At 20.3% G+C, this 19,793-nt stretch overlaps 1 protein-coding gene across 9 annotated transcripts in view; it reads right to left on the bottom strand.

Moving 5' to 3' along the window:
* Window positions 1-784: 784 nt before the first annotated feature.
* Window positions 785-19,793, bottom strand: part of LOC122719089 (moesin/ezrin/radixin homolog 1) — a 29,517-nt gene continuing 10,508 nt past the window's right edge. For 3 of the 9 annotated variants that reach the window (XM_043944635.1, XM_043944634.1, XM_043944640.1), the window contains 9 exons: window positions 14,132-14,158; window positions 10,064-10,096; window positions 4,952-5,074; window positions 4,131-4,403; window positions 3,724-4,053; window positions 3,387-3,629; window positions 3,139-3,314; window positions 2,836-3,052; window positions 785-2,726 (listed from right to left, as the gene is read on the bottom strand). In XM_043944635.1, coding sequence (XP_043800570.1) covers window positions 2,562-2,726; window positions 2,836-3,052; window positions 3,139-3,314; window positions 3,387-3,629; window positions 3,724-4,053; window positions 4,131-4,403; window positions 4,952-5,074; window positions 10,064-10,096; window positions 14,132-14,158 — 1,587 coding nt within the window. In that variant the 3' untranslated portion in view covers window positions 785-2,561. The remainder of the gene's footprint in view (window positions 2,727-2,835; window positions 3,053-3,138; window positions 3,315-3,386; window positions 3,630-3,723; window positions 4,054-4,130; window positions 4,404-4,951; window positions 5,075-10,063; window positions 10,097-14,131; window positions 14,159-19,793) is intronic. The other 6 variants (XM_043944642.1, XM_043944636.1, XM_043944637.1 and 3 more) reach the window with 3 other exon arrangements.

Raw genomic sequence — 19,793 nt, forward strand, 5'->3', positions numbered from 1 at the left:
AAAGGTTTTTTTAATAATTTTATGAAGGTAAATACATAAATATATGTAAATTGTTTATTAATTATTAAATTTTATTTCAAATCAAAAGTTTAATAACATAATTTTTTTATAAAATTACAATATACGAATATATGTTAAAATAATTTTGTATTTATTACCTTCACAAAAAATTAAATTATTTAGCAATCTACGTTAGGACAATTCATAAATTTTTTACGTCAATAAACAAAATATATATATATATTAATTTTCAATATAAATATATTTAAGTACATTTAAAATATATATAGAAAAAATTCTTGTTTGTATTTTTTATAAATTTTATAAAAAAATTTCTCAGTGAAAAATCCTAACGTATCAAGTATTTTACAAATGTTTTTGGAATGTTTTAAAAATAGCTTTGTTGCTATGCTAACCAAGCGATTAATGGGTAGAATATCCAAATAAGTTTTTATAAAAATGATATTTTTGTCTGTCTGAACATTAGAGCCTGACGTTTATTATATAAAATACTTTGTTATTGCTATTCAATAATCTTTTTTAATAGTACAAATAGACGACTATAAAATCCTTTGCTTCAATTTTCATTTAATATTATTTCAATAATAATAATAATAATATTAATAATATTAATAATAATAATAATAATAATATAATAATAATAATATTAATATTAATAATAATGGTACTAAATTGTAAATATTAATATTTATAATATATAATAATACAATAATAATAACACTACTAATTTGTAAATTGTAGTATTAAATATAATCAAAAAATATCTATTGTTATACATATTTCTTTTTCCTGTATTTTTCCTTTCGTATTTATTGATGATGATAGTACAAAGTGAATTCCGATACATTGATCAGTTTTTAAAGTTCTTCATCATCTTTTTTACTTCATTGCAAAAACTATGTCATCTCATAATAACCCTCTTTGTTTGCATTCCGTCAAAAAATTGGCAGCATTTATAAGGCATTATATATTTTCCCTCGTATCAGCTTGATTAAATTTCATTGTCGTACTGTATAAATTTTTTTTTAAAAAGAAAACTGTTCTAAAACTTATATATGGCGTACCAGACAGCCACATATTATAGTTTTTCAAGCATTCGACCTTTCATACATACATTATTTTTTATTATCCCATTCTTTCTCACATTCATTCTTCCATACTTTCAAAAATCTTCGTACCTATCATTTTTATAGGAACCGCGCAATTACCTTATTGAAGGTATGCAATACAAAGAGTCACGCGATTTTCCTATATTCTATATATTATTATATTACTGATTATTATATCTAGTATTTCAATATACTTATTTCATTATATCAATAAAGGCCACGAGTGTGTATCAATATAAAGTTACTAAACATTAGTTCAAATTCGTTCGTATTAAGTAGTATGTATAATTTCGCAAACGATTTGATGAAATGCTTACATCTCTACTTTTTATGAAGACGGATATCGTTGATTTCATGTTTTCTAAATCAAGCGGTCGCTTGTATATTATTAACCTACTTAGGATAATATTTAGAGATTACTTATAACTCATTAAAAAATAATGATTATTATTTCGTACTGTTTTAAAATGTCAATGTGTTAAATAATTTTATTTATTATTTATATTATATCATTTACTGTAAATATTTACTGTAAATTGCAAAATGATATATCAGAATAAAAATGAAACTGATATGTATATATGTATAAATACATAGCGACCGCTATTAACAAAATAATATAATTGGTAAATAGAAGTAAGCAAATAAAAATACAAAATATTTCTCGGCAAATCCTTACCAAGGACGGACAATATGCGACATGATAAGAATCACGACAAGAAGATAATTACTGAAACGAAATTATATATGTGACGTTATGTTTAATGACCGACAGTAATACTTCGAAAAAGAAAATACTAGTGCGCCGGTGCTCATAATCTTGTATGTAATATTTTGAAGAAATAAAATAATATTCACAAATTATGTAACACATTTTCTTGACATTTTAGCAAAAAGGGATATTGTTAGAAAAAAAAACAACAGTAGCTAATAATATATATTAATAGTTAAAATAACAAATTATTACGAATTAACGTTAAATATTTTATAGCTAAAACAGCAAGAAAATTTACACTTGTTATGAAAAAATATATAAATATTTTGCTTTACGAAAAACTGCTTAACAGCGATCAACGTGGAAGCATACATGGAAGACGGCGCAAGTTGGTCGCTCGTCGCGTTCCTTGCCAATTATGAAAAATTTTTTACTTAGCTGTACTTCAGACTATAGAATCGTCTTCAAAAAATAGTAATACATATTATAAACTTTACATTTCGCTTATAAATTGTAAGCGACTTATATCTTGAGACATCTTCAAAAAAATATTATAAAATAATATGTTGAAGCTCTAAATTGTCTTTATATATGAATTAGCGAATCTGTCTTTCACATAGAATAAATGATTACTGAGTTTCATGTGTACATGAAATTGAAAGAGAATTTAAAGATAGGATGAAATGGGCAGGCAAATAGATAAATGCATACATAATTTACATGTTCTCAAATTGATCAACACGGCGCTTAGTATTGCCTTTGCGAATCTCACGAAGCGTTTTGTATTTATCACGACCTTGTTTAACATTTTCCTTATGAATTTTATCCATAACGGTTTCTTTCGATTCATCACGCGATTGTGCAAGATCTTTCTTCAATGCCTGAAAAATATAATTGAGTAAAAAAATTGAATTTATAAAATGTTTTATAAATTTAAAAAAAAATTCATTATTTGTAATAATATTATTAAATATAAATAAAAATCAGCACCTTAAGTTGGTCATGAAGACGTTCATTTCTTTCTGCCAAAGTACGTCGCTCCTCGACTGGATCAATTATTGATTCATCAGTTGCAAGATCTTTAGTAACATCACCATGAGAAACTTCGTCTTCTCCTTCTTCTTCACCTTCTTCATTTTCTTCAACATGATGATGATGGGGCGTTGTATTAGCTTGAAATGCTCGATCAGCTTCTTCTTGTCTTAATCTATATATAAAAAATTATTGATTTAAAATATAAAATATAATATTTTTTTATGTATATTTTAAATGTAGAAAAAAGAAATTATATACTTGGCAGCTTCAAATACTTCTTCCAATCTCCTTGCTTCTGCATCTTTTGCTACTACTTCAGATTGTATGCGTTGTATTTCTTCTTGTTTGGCTCGTATTTCTTGCTCAAGTTTAGCACGTTCGGCAGCCTCCATTTCATGTGAAAGTTCAAGTTTTTCCATCATAGCCGTAAGTTCCTTCACATAAAAATAAGTCATGTAGAAACGTATATCATAAGAAAATTACATTTCACACGAAACCATACATACTTTTTGGCGATCTTCTAATTCTTCTTTAGCAGCTTGCAATTGTCTAAGATGTTCTTCTAAACGTCGAATCATTTCTTGAGCTTCATTTAACTCAGCTTGCCGCCTATCCATTTCTTCTGCCATATTTCGAAGCCTTTCTTCATATTCTTGTTGTTTCCTCTCTGCACGTTCTCTTGCTGCTATCTCTAATTGTAACTTTTCTCTTTGTTGCTGTTTGGCAATTTTCTCTTCTCTTGCTTGAGCCTTTAGATTATAAATATTTTGTAATTACAGAAATAACTCATTATTTGCAATAAAAAATAAATAAAGATACTAAAGAAACAAATCTAAAACATACCTTCATCTGCTGTACGTCAATTGTATCTGGTTTACGTCGACGCATGTAAAGTTCATGATTGCCCATGCATAATGCCAAAATTCGCTTGTTTATTTTAACTCTAGTGGCAAAGAAGACAAAATCTGGTGCCTTTTTATCAATTGGCTTGATTATAAATTTTTTTTCATTAAATGAAATATTTCTTATCTCAGACCATGGAAAACCGATTTTTGGTGTCAATTTGTCATCTTTCTCGTATATATTCAAACCCAAAGCATCAACACCTAACCATAGATCTGTACCCTTTTTGTTACGAATTTCAAAATAGTTTACTCCATACATTTCCAAATCCTAGATACATATATTAATTATATAATAAATTATATATTTACACAATAAATTAACACAAAAAATTATCAAATCATTACTTGAGCGATTTTTAGATACTCCATCATTGCATCTTCACGTAACATTCCACGATGTTCTTGCCACCAATTAGTAATCGAACTTTCCCATTCTTCTTTGCTCATTTTGTGTTGATCCACAACTCGTTGTGGCAATAATCGATCATTTATCAAAAAACCAGCAGTATGCGTACCTTTTTGAAAATCTCCATGTTTCGCTTGAACTGCATAAGAAGCTAATAATACAGATGTTTCCGGAGGACAATAAATTTCATCCGTAAGAATAGCATTTTTCACCTAAATATAATTCATATATATGTATGTATGCATGTATGTATATATATATGTATATGTATATGTATATATATATATAATAATTATATATATATAATAATAATTCTGATTTTTTTATTTCAACTAATTTCATTATAAAATTTAAACTAACAAATTACACAGTCAAATAAAATGTGTTACTAATATATATTTATAACTAATATAAAAAATTATATTTTTTTACTTTAATTAAAGCTATTTTAAAATTAATTTTAAATTTAAAATTATTTTAAAATTAAAGCTATTTTAATTAAAGCTAAGATAAAAGCTATTTTTTTTATTATTTTTATATATATATACGTTTAAATATTAAAAAATAATAGTATCTATAGTATATATGTAATTCTTTTTTGTATAATAATAATCTTTCTTTTCAATATAATATTTTACAGATTAATTTCTTTATTATCTTTATTATATCTACATATAAATCTTGAAAGATTTAGATATATATTTTTTAATATTTTATAATACTCAATTAGAAATAAAAATACTATTATATTCACTCATACCTGAAGATAAAAAAGACGCAAGGTGATATCTTGAATTAATTCCTCGGCAACATCTTCGGGATAAAATTTGGCGCGGAATTTGAATTGCAGCGGAGTCTCTTTTTTGACTTCCTGGTTCATCACCTAAAACGTTATTGAATCAATTAGAAAGACATGTAAAAAAAAATTTTGGTAGGAACATACTCAAAAAATTTGGAAAAAAATAAATGTCCAATCTAAATCATCCCATCGTTTGAAAACGTGCAAAGTGATATTTCTCATCAGTATACATGATGGAATAGTGATATTTCACATGCAAAATAAAATATCGGCGTAACTCTTATAGCATAATTAAATGACAAAAACAGTAACGTGATATTAAAGTAATAAATATAATATTTTTATCATATTATATTGTGATATAATAATACAAGCATTAAGATAATACATTGCCACATGAACTTCTGATTTAGCTTACAATAAGATTATTATGATCTAAAATATTTTTTGCCCAATATATCTTTTTATGATTTGAAAGTCCAAGAAAGGATATGGAATGCTTAAAACATTTATTGAATTTTTGCTTTTTAAAAGATACAAACATGACAATTATCTATCTAAACATTTTATAAATGGAAAATGATTATTGCGATGACGTTTTGATTAACAAGATTATTTATTAGTCTCACAGGTATGTGAATATCTTATCTAATACAAAAGAAAAATAGGGATATACGATGAGATATAAAAAAACAAAAAATATATAGACTTTTTGAAACTACTGATTGATGTGTTCATAATCAAGTTATTTAGTGTTAGTAAAAAATTTAGAAATTATTGTGAAATTTGACTTAACTTAATTAAAGAAATTTTTTGTCTGATTAAATAGAATTAATCATAATATTAGTTATAGAGTTCGCTTTTTAGATCTAAACTCTGTTAAGATATAATTTTTTTTATTTAACTAAAGACCACCATTTTATTTTATAAAAATAAAAATAAATTCTTATTTAACGCAATTATTTTATTCAACACAACAATTAAATATTCAGAATGAAACATTTTTATGAAAATTCTCCATAAAAGTATCCAAGATAATAGATTACATTTAATTAAAATATATCGTGTTTGTGTATTTTTTACATTAATATTATCCAATTACAGTTGAAACATTCATTAAATATAATAATATATTAATGTAAAATAAAATATAAAAATATATTTTTATTTTAGAATAAATATTATATTTAAAAACAATATTAGAAAAAATAAATAAAATATAATTGTACAATTTTAATTATAAAAATATAATTATTACAAGAATTTCCAAAAATAAATAATAAATATTATTAAATTACTTAATTATTAAAAACACTTAAAATTTCTATATTTTCATTAAGATTTTTAAGTCAAACAAACAATAGAATAAAATTGAAATATGAAAATAGTTGCAATCAAATTAAACACTTTTTTAATTTTATAATTATATTATTCGAAAGTAAATTAAGAAAACATACATATTTCATAATTATACATAATTTTAAATTGTATAATTATGATATTATTATAATCCATCAAGAAATATAAATAATATCTACAATATTATAAAAAAGTATGTCAGTAATATTTTCATTATCTGTTACATTTCATAATTTACGTTTCATTAAAATTTTCTTTACAATTTATTTTTGATTTCATTTTTATGTAAATAGATTTCAAAAAACTTGTTCTTTAAAAGTAGTATATTTAACATAAAAAATTTAATTAAAAATTAATTGCTTTGCATTTTTTAAAAAATCTCAAAAAAAGAAATTACTCGTTTATAAATATAATTTCAACAAAAATTATTCAATTTAAATTGAATCTTTATTTTAAAAATCTAAATAAAATCTTATATACATATATATATATACTTATATACATATTTGTTGTTAATTTATGCAAAAAGATCGATCTTTTATTTATTTTTAAAAGCAAATATATAAGTAACATACATATTAAAAAAAAATTCCACATATTTTTAATAATTATTTTTAAAGTTTTTAAAAAAAAATTTATTTCTATAATTATAAATTAATTGGAATATTTTTTAAATATACATAAACATAACATAAGTAATTTGTAATAATTCATTATATATAAAAATAATATATTCATTTAAAAAAAGTTAATAAATTTATTGTAATAAACTAACGAAAATAATATAAAAAAAAAAGTGAAAAATTCATAATTAAGAAATTTATAAATTATAATGAAGTTAATATTTAGATATTCAATTGTTATATTTTAGCTGCATAAGAATCCACAATTTAGTAATAATTGGAAGCAATTATTTAAGTTCATGATAAAAAAAAAGTTTATGGTGGTCTCCAGTCATGTTCGAATCTCGTAACACACGGTTGAGCGTCACGAATGCGGAACCGCATCCGTAGACCTCGTACGGAAGTGCCAATCGAATTCCCGGATATGCCTTGATCACACCGCTGACATCACACATTATGCTGTACTACTACCACTTTTTCATAATTATTATTGATATCTCAGCATGATTGTATAATTTCATGGTCAGAAACAAAAAACTTCAAAAAAAAAAAAAAATAGAAAAAAGAAAAAGAAAGACAAAGATGGAAATAATGTAATGTAATAAACACTATGAAGTCAAGATTATAAATATAACAAGCGTGAGAATTTTGATATAAATATTAATGTAAGTTAATTTGTCAATGTTAGAAAAAATAATAAGTGGAAATTAGATATAATAAATTCAATTAATTTGAGTTTATTATAGTATTAATATTATATTATTTCACTTGATTTGAAATGTTTCAAGTTTCAAGTGAAGTTGAGTTCATTTTTTGATAATTTTAAAATTAATTCTCAAATTAACTAGATTTGACTTTATTTTATTTGATTTTTTTTTTTTTTTATATATGAAACATATTTTTTTATGTTATAAATCAACTATTTAATGATTATGAAAATGATTATGAAAATATTCACATAAACAATTTTTAAGAATATTTTAAATAATGTAAAACGAATGAAATATTAAATATTGTTTAGACTATATAACAAATTATATATAAAAATTTGATACTTTTATATAAAAATATTTAATTCAAATTTTTTCATATGAAATTTCCAATATGAACAATAAATTATTCTTGTATACTGAAAAATATTATTAAAAAAATCTAATTTAATTGAAATATATATAAAATTCCATTACTTGTTTCTTCTTCAAATTTATGTGTTATTATATTTTTTGTTATAAAATTCGTAAAAATCGAAATTTTTAAAATATTTATTAATCGATGGCCACTAAAGATTAAAAAAAATGCATTATCTTATAAATTAATATAAAAAAAAGCATGGTTTATGTAATAATGATTATGCTCAATTATAAATGTAAATATTAGCTATTTATTTTTCATCAACTCCTTATAATTATATCTATCTTAATTAATCGTTAAATGCATTAATTTTTTCTGTATAAAATTTACTTTTGATAGGTTTATGATTGTTTGTTGAATATATATAATATCATTTCTGACATTAAATTGTTAAGAAGAATATATATAAAATTATATAAAATTATATAAAATTATATAAACTAATTCTAATGAGAATTAAAAACTTTTTAAAAAAACATGATTTTTTTTAAGATTTAACTTTGCAAATCATAATTATTGTTTTAAATCATATTTATCAAACATTGCAATTAATGTAATTATACCGAATAATTATATTATATATTAAAAATTTAATCTAAATTTAAATGCAAAAATCTTAAATAAAAATCTTTGCTTGCTTTTTTTTTAAAAGGAAATAAAAATATTGAAAATATATTTCAATATAAATATCATTCAAGATCTCTTAAAATTATTATATAATTTATAATTACATATTAAGATCTTAAAAATTTACATAAGAACTTTTATACAATGCAATTTCCTTAATGATCAATGCATATATATTTATGTAAATTTATTAATTATTTAATTAAAATACAATTAGTTAATATACATAAAAATAAAATAACTTACAATTAAATTTTTATTTTACAATTTAAAAATTCTGTTTATTAAAAATATATTTAAACATTATAAAAAAAATGATTTAAATCTATCTTGATACCTTGTGATTACAAATAAAAAGTATTATATGTAATATGTTATAATATATATAATAATGTACATATAATATATAATAAAAATATATAATAAAAATATTTTAAATTTATAAAAATTTTATCTTATTTAAATTTTTTAATTTATAATAAATTTAGAAGATAAAATAATAGTTTCGATATTAAATTATCATTATATACTCACATATATATATTTTATAATAATAGTAATAATAATAAATGCATTTAAAGATTAATAAAGATTATAAATTATCATCGAAATCAAACTAAGGAAATAAATAAAAATCAAACGAAAGAAAAAACTGTGTGCGTAACTTTTACTAGCTGTAATTGTTAATTTTGCATTCAGTAAAAAAATGTTTATTTTTTTAGATAAATACGTGATAAAAAAAAAGCATTAATTGCAGTGTTCAATTTGAATTTATAATACAAGCGTCTCTGTAAACGCCAAGATCAATCCTCGATTAATTATAATTTATTATTCTTAGGAAAACATTATGAAAATGTTATAATATTATATTTACATCTTGATAAATAATTCAATCTATTAATTTGTTAAATCACATATGAATGAATCTATATGAATTTTTTCTTATTATTTTTGCGTAGAAAATCACTCGTTATTTTTCATGATATGCAAATTTTACACATATGTATATATGTATGATCATACATGTGTAAAAAATTTTTCTTAAGTTAAAATTATATAGTTGTGATATGTAATTCAATTTTTATTAAAAAAAAATAAATAAATAAACAAAATATTTGAATTTATTAAATTTTTTCCAAAAAAGACATTTAAAAATTTCAATTCAAATTTTTATCCATTCGAAAATTAAAACTAACATATTAAAAATATTTATTATTGCATAAAATGAATCAAGGTATTATCATTTAGTTCGAGGATTTTAATCTAAGCGCTGGGACAATTATCTCACGGTTCATGTCTACTAAGGTTTAAAAAACTTTAATTACAATCTTACGTGCCAGAATTTTCGAAGACCACACGGTAGCACCTGCAATTATTTGCCAATATTGTCACATACTATTCTTGATCTTGTAATTTTATTGTCGAGAATGAAACTGATAAAGGATAGTTTAAAATGGTATATTGAAAGATGACTTATAAATGAATAAAACGTCGATTTATTTGGATATTTTCTTTTAAAATATTGACAAATTATAAATATTTCATATATATCTGTATAAAAGAAGTTTATTTTTTTTTATATTTTATAAGTTTATTTTTTTAATTTTATATTGAATAAGTAGCATTAGAAATAACAATTAAATTTTATATTATAATTAAGTGATAAAAATAAATAAGTATTATATTTAAGTATAAGAAGTATATTTAATTAATAAATATTGAAAAATATTGAAAAAACATATTTTATTTAATTACTCAATATAATAAATAAACATAAATAGAAATTTAATTTTAATTTAATAAAAATAAAATATTTAAATAGGTTAAAAATTATAATATTCATTAAGTTGATATAGCTATACACTATTATGAAAATATAGTTAAATGCATCTTGTTAACATAAGCAAATATTAGATATAATAAATAAAAAGTAATTTTCATGAAAATAAATCCTAGTATATGAAAAAATAATATTTTGTTTTTAATTTATCTTTTTATAAAGAATAATTTTTTTCCAATGTACTATCAATTATCCAAAAAAAATCTAATATAATTATTTTACTATTTAAATAAAATTCAACATTAATTATATCAATAACACTCGCATATTTTTAATTATTGTAAAATAAAAATCATTTTAATAAAGTTTTGACATTATCATTACAAACGAATTTTTCAATAATTTCATTCATTTTATCATAAAAAATAAATACTGTAATAAGTAAAACTTTATTAATATAGTACTATTATGTATAACTATCCCAAATCAATTCATTATCGATAATATATAGTGACATTATAGTGATTTCTTAATTCTATTTTTAACAAAGAGACAAAAATTATGTGACAAAATGTTGACCCGATATCTCAAGAAATTCATTATCATTAATAATCAATAAAAAAAATTATTACTCCTATTTAGCTTTAAATACAAATAAATAAAATAAAATTTATAAAAAGGAAAAAAAATATCGTTCAACAAATATTTCTTTCTGTTTCAACAATGGCACATTACTAAAATTTGAACGTAAATTCACGCTTAAGCTTTAATTTGAAACAAACTATAATTAAAAAATGCTAATTAGAAAAAAAATAAATGCGCAATGTGTTTCGTATAAATTGTTCCGAGATATGTTTTCCAAAACATGTCACTCAATTATGAATCGAAATTATACTATTGTACAATTGATATTAAAAGCGTGTTCCAAGGACATCGATAAATCGTACTAGTCACGATTTGAAAATGTTATGTCGTACCACTGTGAAATTATAATACAAATACATATAAACAACTAATTATTTAATATTATTATAATATACACCAAATGATTATAGATGAATGATATAGATGAATGGTCTGTTTTTTTTGCACTTACCTCATTTGGGAATAAAGTGTGTAAATAAATTATAAAGAATGTTCTAAGGATATTAGATAAAAACAGAAAATAACATAACATCATTTATCATTTAGAAAATGCTATGAAATGCTATGTTTTTATCATAAGACAAAGTATTAATATTTATTAGATTAAGTTAGGTTCTGAAAATTCTTTTCGTTTCTTTATTATATAAATCTTCCTAAAAATTCTTTTAGAAATTTTTGTTATATTAGTTTTCCAAAAATAGTTTTGATTACATAAAATACGGATTTAGGAGATTTTTTATATTTTATCATTTGAAATTTATAAGATTTTATTTGGAATATACAAAATCTAAAATATAAATATCTATCATTATTTTCCTGAAACTTTTTTTATTCCAATTTCTAAACTGTGATTTTAACTTATTTGAAAAATAAATGTGTAATATCACTTAAACAATGGTATTTCTTTACTAAGAATCATCAATTCATTTTTTTATTTCATTAGATATTTAATTAAAACTATGAAAAAAAATTCTATAATCTGCATCCTATAAATTCTCAATTTTTTAATATTATAAATTAGTAAATTATTATGTAAGAAAATTATAGATTTTTTGTGAAGAAACTATGAAGATTATTATTGATGTTAAAAAACAATTAAATATCTATAAAAAATAATAAATAATTGAATATCAATGAAAACTGTTTTTCTCAAATCTTGACCAAACATGTAAATAAACGAAAAGGATTTTTAAAATAAATTAATATAAATGATGAAAGATTTAAAAGAAAATTCTAGAAATTAAAACAAAAAAAGTGTGCAAAATGTCATTGAAGTTTATTTTTAATATTTGAATTTAATTTTGTATTAAATCTTTTATAATTTATAAAATAAACATTACAATTTTTGCAAACTAAGTTTTATATTTGTTTAGTCTCTAGAATCATTCTTTAGATTTTTTTTACTTCGTTCGAACGGTAATTTTGATTCATGAACGTATTGGAATGCGCAATATATAATATACAAAAATATATTAGACTTCACTTTTAAAGATAATTTTGATAATTTTCGTTTCGTCTTATCAACAAATGTTTCTTTTTTTTTTTGAAATTTTACCATAAAAATCGTTCGCAAAATTCATTATAATAACATAAAATAAATATCTTTTTTGTATGATTTTTCAATTTTATATATGCTTATCAATTCTTGAAATTATTATGGAAATTTTATACAATAGTCTTTATTATTTATAATAAAGATTACGATTATTGTAATATTATCTGAATTAAACTTAATTATATTTACATTTTCTAGAACCAAATATTATTTATTCAATCGATTCTTTTATATTTTTATAATATGAATATAAATTCTATAATCATTATTAATCATTATTAATCATTATAATTTAAATAATATAATTATAAACATTATTAATTTATATTTTCAAAACTCAAATAATTCATGTATATTTTTATTGTTTAAAATTTTTAACAACATTCAATCGTTTAGTAGCATGCATTCGAATACTAAGGTGAACAAATATGATCATAAATTTCTATTTTATTTTAGTAATAAACTGGTATATATATATATATATATAATTACGTCAATATTAAATGGAACTGGTAAAAATAATTGCCAGGTAATTATATATTCTAGAACACAATAATCCATACCAAATTACATTAATATATATATATATATGTTTACTATATATATTCAATACTCTATATTATTAGAATATTTGCATATTTATGAAATCTGCAACTTGTAATGAAAAGATTATATATTAACAGTCACGTTATAAGATAGAACAAATATATTTTTCATTATTTTTATATTCAAATGTATTTTTGAAAACTTGTTATTTTCTCACAATTATAACAATAGTTATAGTTAAAGTAGAAGTAAAAAAATATAATATTTTATTATTATTTTATTATTATTTATTTTATTTTATTTTTTTATTATTATTTTTGTTATTATTTTACTTAAAAATGGGAGATAGTTTAAAAAGAATATAAAGAACAAAATTTTTAAATTATATTTAGAATCATTTAGATTCAAAAACGAATTTTTTCATCAAAAAAAATTATTTGAAAAATAAAATTCTGTATAAAATTTATATAAAATTAAAATAAATGTTCATCAAATGTATATAATTTTTATTGAATAACAAATTAATGATAAAACATATTTTATTCGGAATTTATTATTAGAAATTTATAATCCTATTTTATATACATATCTTTATTTTTAATATTATAAAATCAAAGTAAAAAAGAGAAGGAGAAAAAAAGGAGAAAATTGTATAATCGAGTTATAACATTGCAAAACAATTACTTTATTATATAATGAAATGGAAATTATTTATCAATTAATCATAATGAACGAAATTAAAATGCATAATATTATTTGCGTATCTTAGGTAAAAAATAGATCAAAAAATCTTCGATCTTATAATCTACAAATGCTTTTGTATAATTTGAAAATATGCAATATAATTTATTATGTTGATTAAACTCATAACTTACCCTAGACAAGAACGGAAGTAGTCCACTCTTCCAGTTGTTAATATTGCGGTTAGCATGCGTTCAAAGAATGAAAATACATTAAAGTTAAATATACAAAAAAGCTATTTGGATGTTCGGTTACATGCTTATCCTTGAAATTACTGTGTAACTCGAGAGCATCTACTTCAGAGCAAATGAAGCAAAAAGACAATGAAAGATCGTATGAAAACACATTAATTTCAAAGATTGTCCATATGAAATTTGTCCGTATGAAATTTATCTATAAAACGGATAAAACACCAAAAGTTGCTGTGTGAATTTATTTTAAACACGATCATTGTATATCTATTATCATTATCTGGAATCAAATTATTAAGTGTTTGGGAAAAATATATTCAATCACTGATATATATATTTAATTATTTTTGCAGGATCGATTTTAAAAATTCAAACAAACATAAAAATTAGTACAAAAATATCAATTAAGGCTTATTTATTAAGCCTTATTTATAAGCAACATAAGTTTGCATTAGATGAAACGAAGACAGCGATTTGACAAAAATAAAGTGAAACAATTCTATTTCATTTCATCTAATAAAAATTTAAATTGCTTATAACTTAATAAATAAGTAATTGATATTTTTATATACAAACTTTTTTATTTATTTTAATCATTAAAATCAATTTTCCAAAAATATTTCATGAATATATATTAACATCCTGATATACATGAGTATATCATCTCATATATTTTCAAAATTATTTATAAAAAAATGTTTCAAATAGAAATTGTATATTTTTGAAAAAAATAAAATAGAAATAATTTCATGTAATAAATAAAAAGTTAATTATTTAAAAGTCAATTTTTTTTTAATAAAATCATATATTTTTAAATACAATTGTTTCAACAATTATTTCCTATATTAACATATTCGTTAAAGAGATATTTAAATATCAATATGATAGTATAAAGATCTTCAACTTGAATAGAAAAAGTTATTCGATACTTAAATGATTCATTAATTTTTTTCTATAATAATTTTTATACATATGCTAGAAAAAGTTCATAGTTCATTTCACAAAATAAACTTATGCGCTCATATTCATATAAATTAGATTCATATAAATTAATTTAAATATTTATGTAAAAAAGTAAGAATAGTTTATTATTAGACATGTAATATTAAAAAATATTGACATAAATAACTAAATAATGAATGAAATAAGCAACGAAGTGAAATAAATTAAAAATATATGATTTCATTAAAAAAGACAAGATTGACCTTCAAATATCCTCTACAAAAGATTTACAAAAATCTTATTATACTAAAAAAAAAATTATTTTTTTAATAAAATAAATTATTTTCTTTTTAAAACCAACCTTCATTTGAGATATTTTTTACTATAATAAATAATTTTGAGAATATTTAAATACTTTTGAAATATTGAATTGATTTAATCCATTCTGTTTATAATAATAAACAGACAAAATATTCAAAAGATTAATTGAATAAATTGAAAATGGAAAAAAAAGTTAGTTTATATTATTACTAATTTGATATATACACACTGTTTTAAAATTATACTACAGAGATAGTTTAAGTCATTTAAATTTAGCAATGATTTTACTTGAATTTAACAATATTTCATTCTTTGTAATAAAGTTATAAAATAAATATAATTATATTAAAATAAATATAATCATGCATTTTACTATTAACATTTAACTATAATAAAAAAAATTACATTGAAACAAAATTCGCAAAATATATATTTTCCATGATAAAGTTAATATCATAAACGTTTTGATATAGATATTTCCTTTCCATTATATTATGCGTAAATGATCACGTTAAAGTTTAATTATATTTGTGCTTTTGATACAAAATTTTTTCTTAAAATTCATCTAGAATTTTTCAAAATCATTATAGAATTTTAAAAAATATATATAGATAAATTGAGATAAATTAAAAAAAATATATATATTTTATATTTTCAATAAATAATACATTGAAATAATTTAATAATTTTTATCAAAATATCATCATCATTATAACCAAAGATCATAGAAAAGATATTTTCAGAATAATTATATCTGCAGAAAATTTTTCTGACACGAGTCATGATATTCAAGAATGCTGATACTTTACAGAAAACATTGAAACGCAAGACATGTGCATAATCTCGTATTACAGATAAGCTATGTATACGTATTGCTAAATGAGTAATAAAATTTCTTGCGAATTATTTACTTGAACATTTAAAATAAAAAGAAATAATATTAAGAATAATTTGATTAATAAATATAAATAAATATAAATATTATCACAAAATTTATTACAAAAATTCGTTCCACGATATGCTACACTATGTGTAATTTAATACATAGGATTTGAAAGTTTTGTTACATCATATATAAAAAAAACTATGACCATCGAGTCTTTTTTTGAAAATTATTTTTACTGATATATTTCACATTGTTTTTCGTACGTACATCACATGTTTTTCGTATTTTACAAATTATTGGAAATTAATCGTTGAGAAAATTAATTTTTTATCGTATTTTTATTTAAAAAAATAAATAATATTATTTTAATAAAAATTTCTAGTTCAATATAATTGTAAAATATTCTATATTCTTCACATTAATTCATATTCTTACCTGCTACTATTTATATGAGATGAGTCAATTATTGAAATATATAAGGAAATGATATAGTGTTTATAAATTGAAAATGATAAAACAGCTTTAGTTTTTATGGAGAAAAAAAAATGCTACAAAGAATCAAAAAATCTTTAATAATATTTTAACAATTTCATATATTATAATGATTTTTCAACATAAATAGTTTAATATCTTTTTGTAGGATTAATATATTATAATCCTATTTCAGAAAATATATCCTTAAATATATCCTTCATATGATGTCTATATATTCATGTCAGAGAAATTAATTAAATCCTATATCTTCCGCAAAAACCATTTCATAATTCTTATCTGAATTATTTTTTTAAATTATTTTTTTAATTCTTGTATACGATAAATAAATTATATATATTTAATCCATTTGTTATAAATCAATAAAAATTTATATCAATTCTAATAATTATGATAATTAAGATTTCTGATAATTTTTTATTGAAAGACAAATTTGATAATGAAATCTATCTAATATGTTTTAAAATATATATAAGAATAAACGAAATAAAAAATCTGAAGATAGACGTTTAAATATTTGTAATATTTAAAAATTTCTAACCATTGAACTGTCCTTGCAAAAGACATTAGTGATATAAATAGCACGAGGATAAAAAAACAAGATCAAAGAGACATCGTATCGAAGAACTGGTTATAATAAAGTCACAGAAGGAATAACCGTTTGACCAATTGCTGGAGTCTGTAACATGTTACGTAATAATCAACAGTCTACATGTAAGAAAACAAGCACCTGTATTGCAATTTTCGATTCACAGCCTGTTGCGGAGTATCATTATTCTCGGATAAATTTAATTTCCTCGCGGAATCTTTGATCAACAACTCAACAACTCTTTAAAACATGTATATTCAAAGCATTATGCCGTTATATATCCTTGGAACTTCATAATTTAAAGTGTAAAATAATGAAAAGATTATATAAATTATTTGACGCGCTGTTAACGAATTAATAAGCAAAATTATTTGAAGTGTAATAAAATATAATATATTTTTCTCTTTGAATAATTAGATTCAATAAAATTTTTTTATACTTCAAATTGAATTCGAAAAATGAAATAAAAAATTACAATACATTATAAAATAATTATTATGAAAATTTTGAAAAAAATGTTTAATGAGACGAATTCTAATAATGATAATGATTAAAAATTCAAGTGAATTCATACGATGAACAAGTTTCGAAGTTGCAAGATCTAAGAACGAAAACATTTTTGTGTACAAAGTTAAAATCGTGCAACCACATGATATATATATCATAAATTCAAGATAAATGTTAATTGCTATTTAATGTTTTGCTTCTTCATACTTTCGTGTTCCAAAAAATAATGAAATAAATTTCAATTTTATTCCAAGTAATAACAAATCCATCATATCAAATAATGAAATATTATTAACTATTACGTTCGAACGTATCTGAAAGTTATCTGTTTATTATTGATAATAGTTGTTTATTATTGAAATATTTTTCATTTAAAAATTTTTATTGAAATTTAACTTAATTTTCTTACAATAAAAAAGTTAAAATTTTGATTTAATTTTGATATATTTTCTTTTATCACAATAATTTTTACATTTTATTTTGAATTATTTACGTAATTATTATGTAAGATAAATCTTGTATCTTTTCTATTGATTTAAATTGTATTAATTTATAAAATTATTTATAATTTAAAAACATTATAATGCATGTTAAATAAAAATACATAAAATTTTGCAAAGAATTAATCTTAAAATAAAAATAAAATTAATTAAGAGTATCAAAGAGAATTTAACTAAATGTACTAAAAAAAATATTTTTGCATATATGAATCATCAATTCAAAATAATAAACATATTTATAAGCCGATTCTCTCAAAAGACTAAGAATATTTCGTTTTATTTTAAGATCTTATTTAATAATGCCTTTTGATAAAATGAAACATTAACATCGTTCATCTCATAAAAGAATACATGCAATATAATCGGAATAAGAACACTGCGTACGACACATTCATGATTCATCTTATTCTTGCGTATTTGCGACTCTTATATTAAATGAGATTCTTGTAATAAGAATTAAAGAAAAAGCATAATCATGCAAGTTCTAATGAAATAACAAATGAAGTAACAAAAATAAAACGAGTTACACATATTATGTGCGTATCTAATTCTTTTTTATAACATTTTTTTCGAAATATGACGTTGGATAATATGATTTATCAGATCATACATTAATATCTTTTTAAATGAGTTTGATAATTTTTATAATTCGATATTTACCAATAAAATTAAATAAAATATATGTTATTTGTATCAATAAACAATTTCATAATTTATAAATATACAATTTTTCATTTAACTGAACAATTTGCGCTTATATAACAAAAAAAAGTTATGAACAAAAATTTATCAGTATTTAAGATTTATTATTATATTTAAGATTCCACAGATAACAATAATAAATTTCAAAAATGGTTTTTTTTATAGTAAAACCATTATCATAATTATCATTTTTTTTAAATGGAATCATTATATTTTTTTTTTCGTTATATTTTAAAAGATATTAAGATGAATTCAAAAAAGATATTACATAATATTTTTATTAACGTAATACGATTTATAATAATAAAAATAATAATACTTCTCAAGTTCAGATTATTTATGAATAATTTAAATTTGAAAACGGTTGTTATCTTATAATGCTTTATATAATAATAATTGAATATGTAAAAAATGTAAAAAAATCATATTTTATTTTGATATATATTCAAAATGTCTTTCGTAATAAAATATTTTGTTCTTTTGTAGAAATTTCAAATTTTATTGTTTATTATATAATAAACTGAATGCATAGCTCTACATTATAATAAACTAATTTCAATATTATTAATTGTAAATATTTTCTCAAAAAATCAAAAGAAAATTAATTAGGAGAATGCCCATTGTTTATTGTTTGTTAATAAAACAATATGTTAATAAATTTAATTT

The sequence above is a fragment of the Apis laboriosa genome, unplaced genomic scaffold (genome assembly GCF_014066325.1).
Source record: "Apis laboriosa isolate Shangri-la unplaced genomic scaffold, ASM1406632v1 scaffold69_cov144, whole genome shotgun sequence".
Taxonomy (NCBI): Eukaryota; Metazoa; Arthropoda; class Insecta; order Hymenoptera; family Apidae; genus Apis; species Apis laboriosa.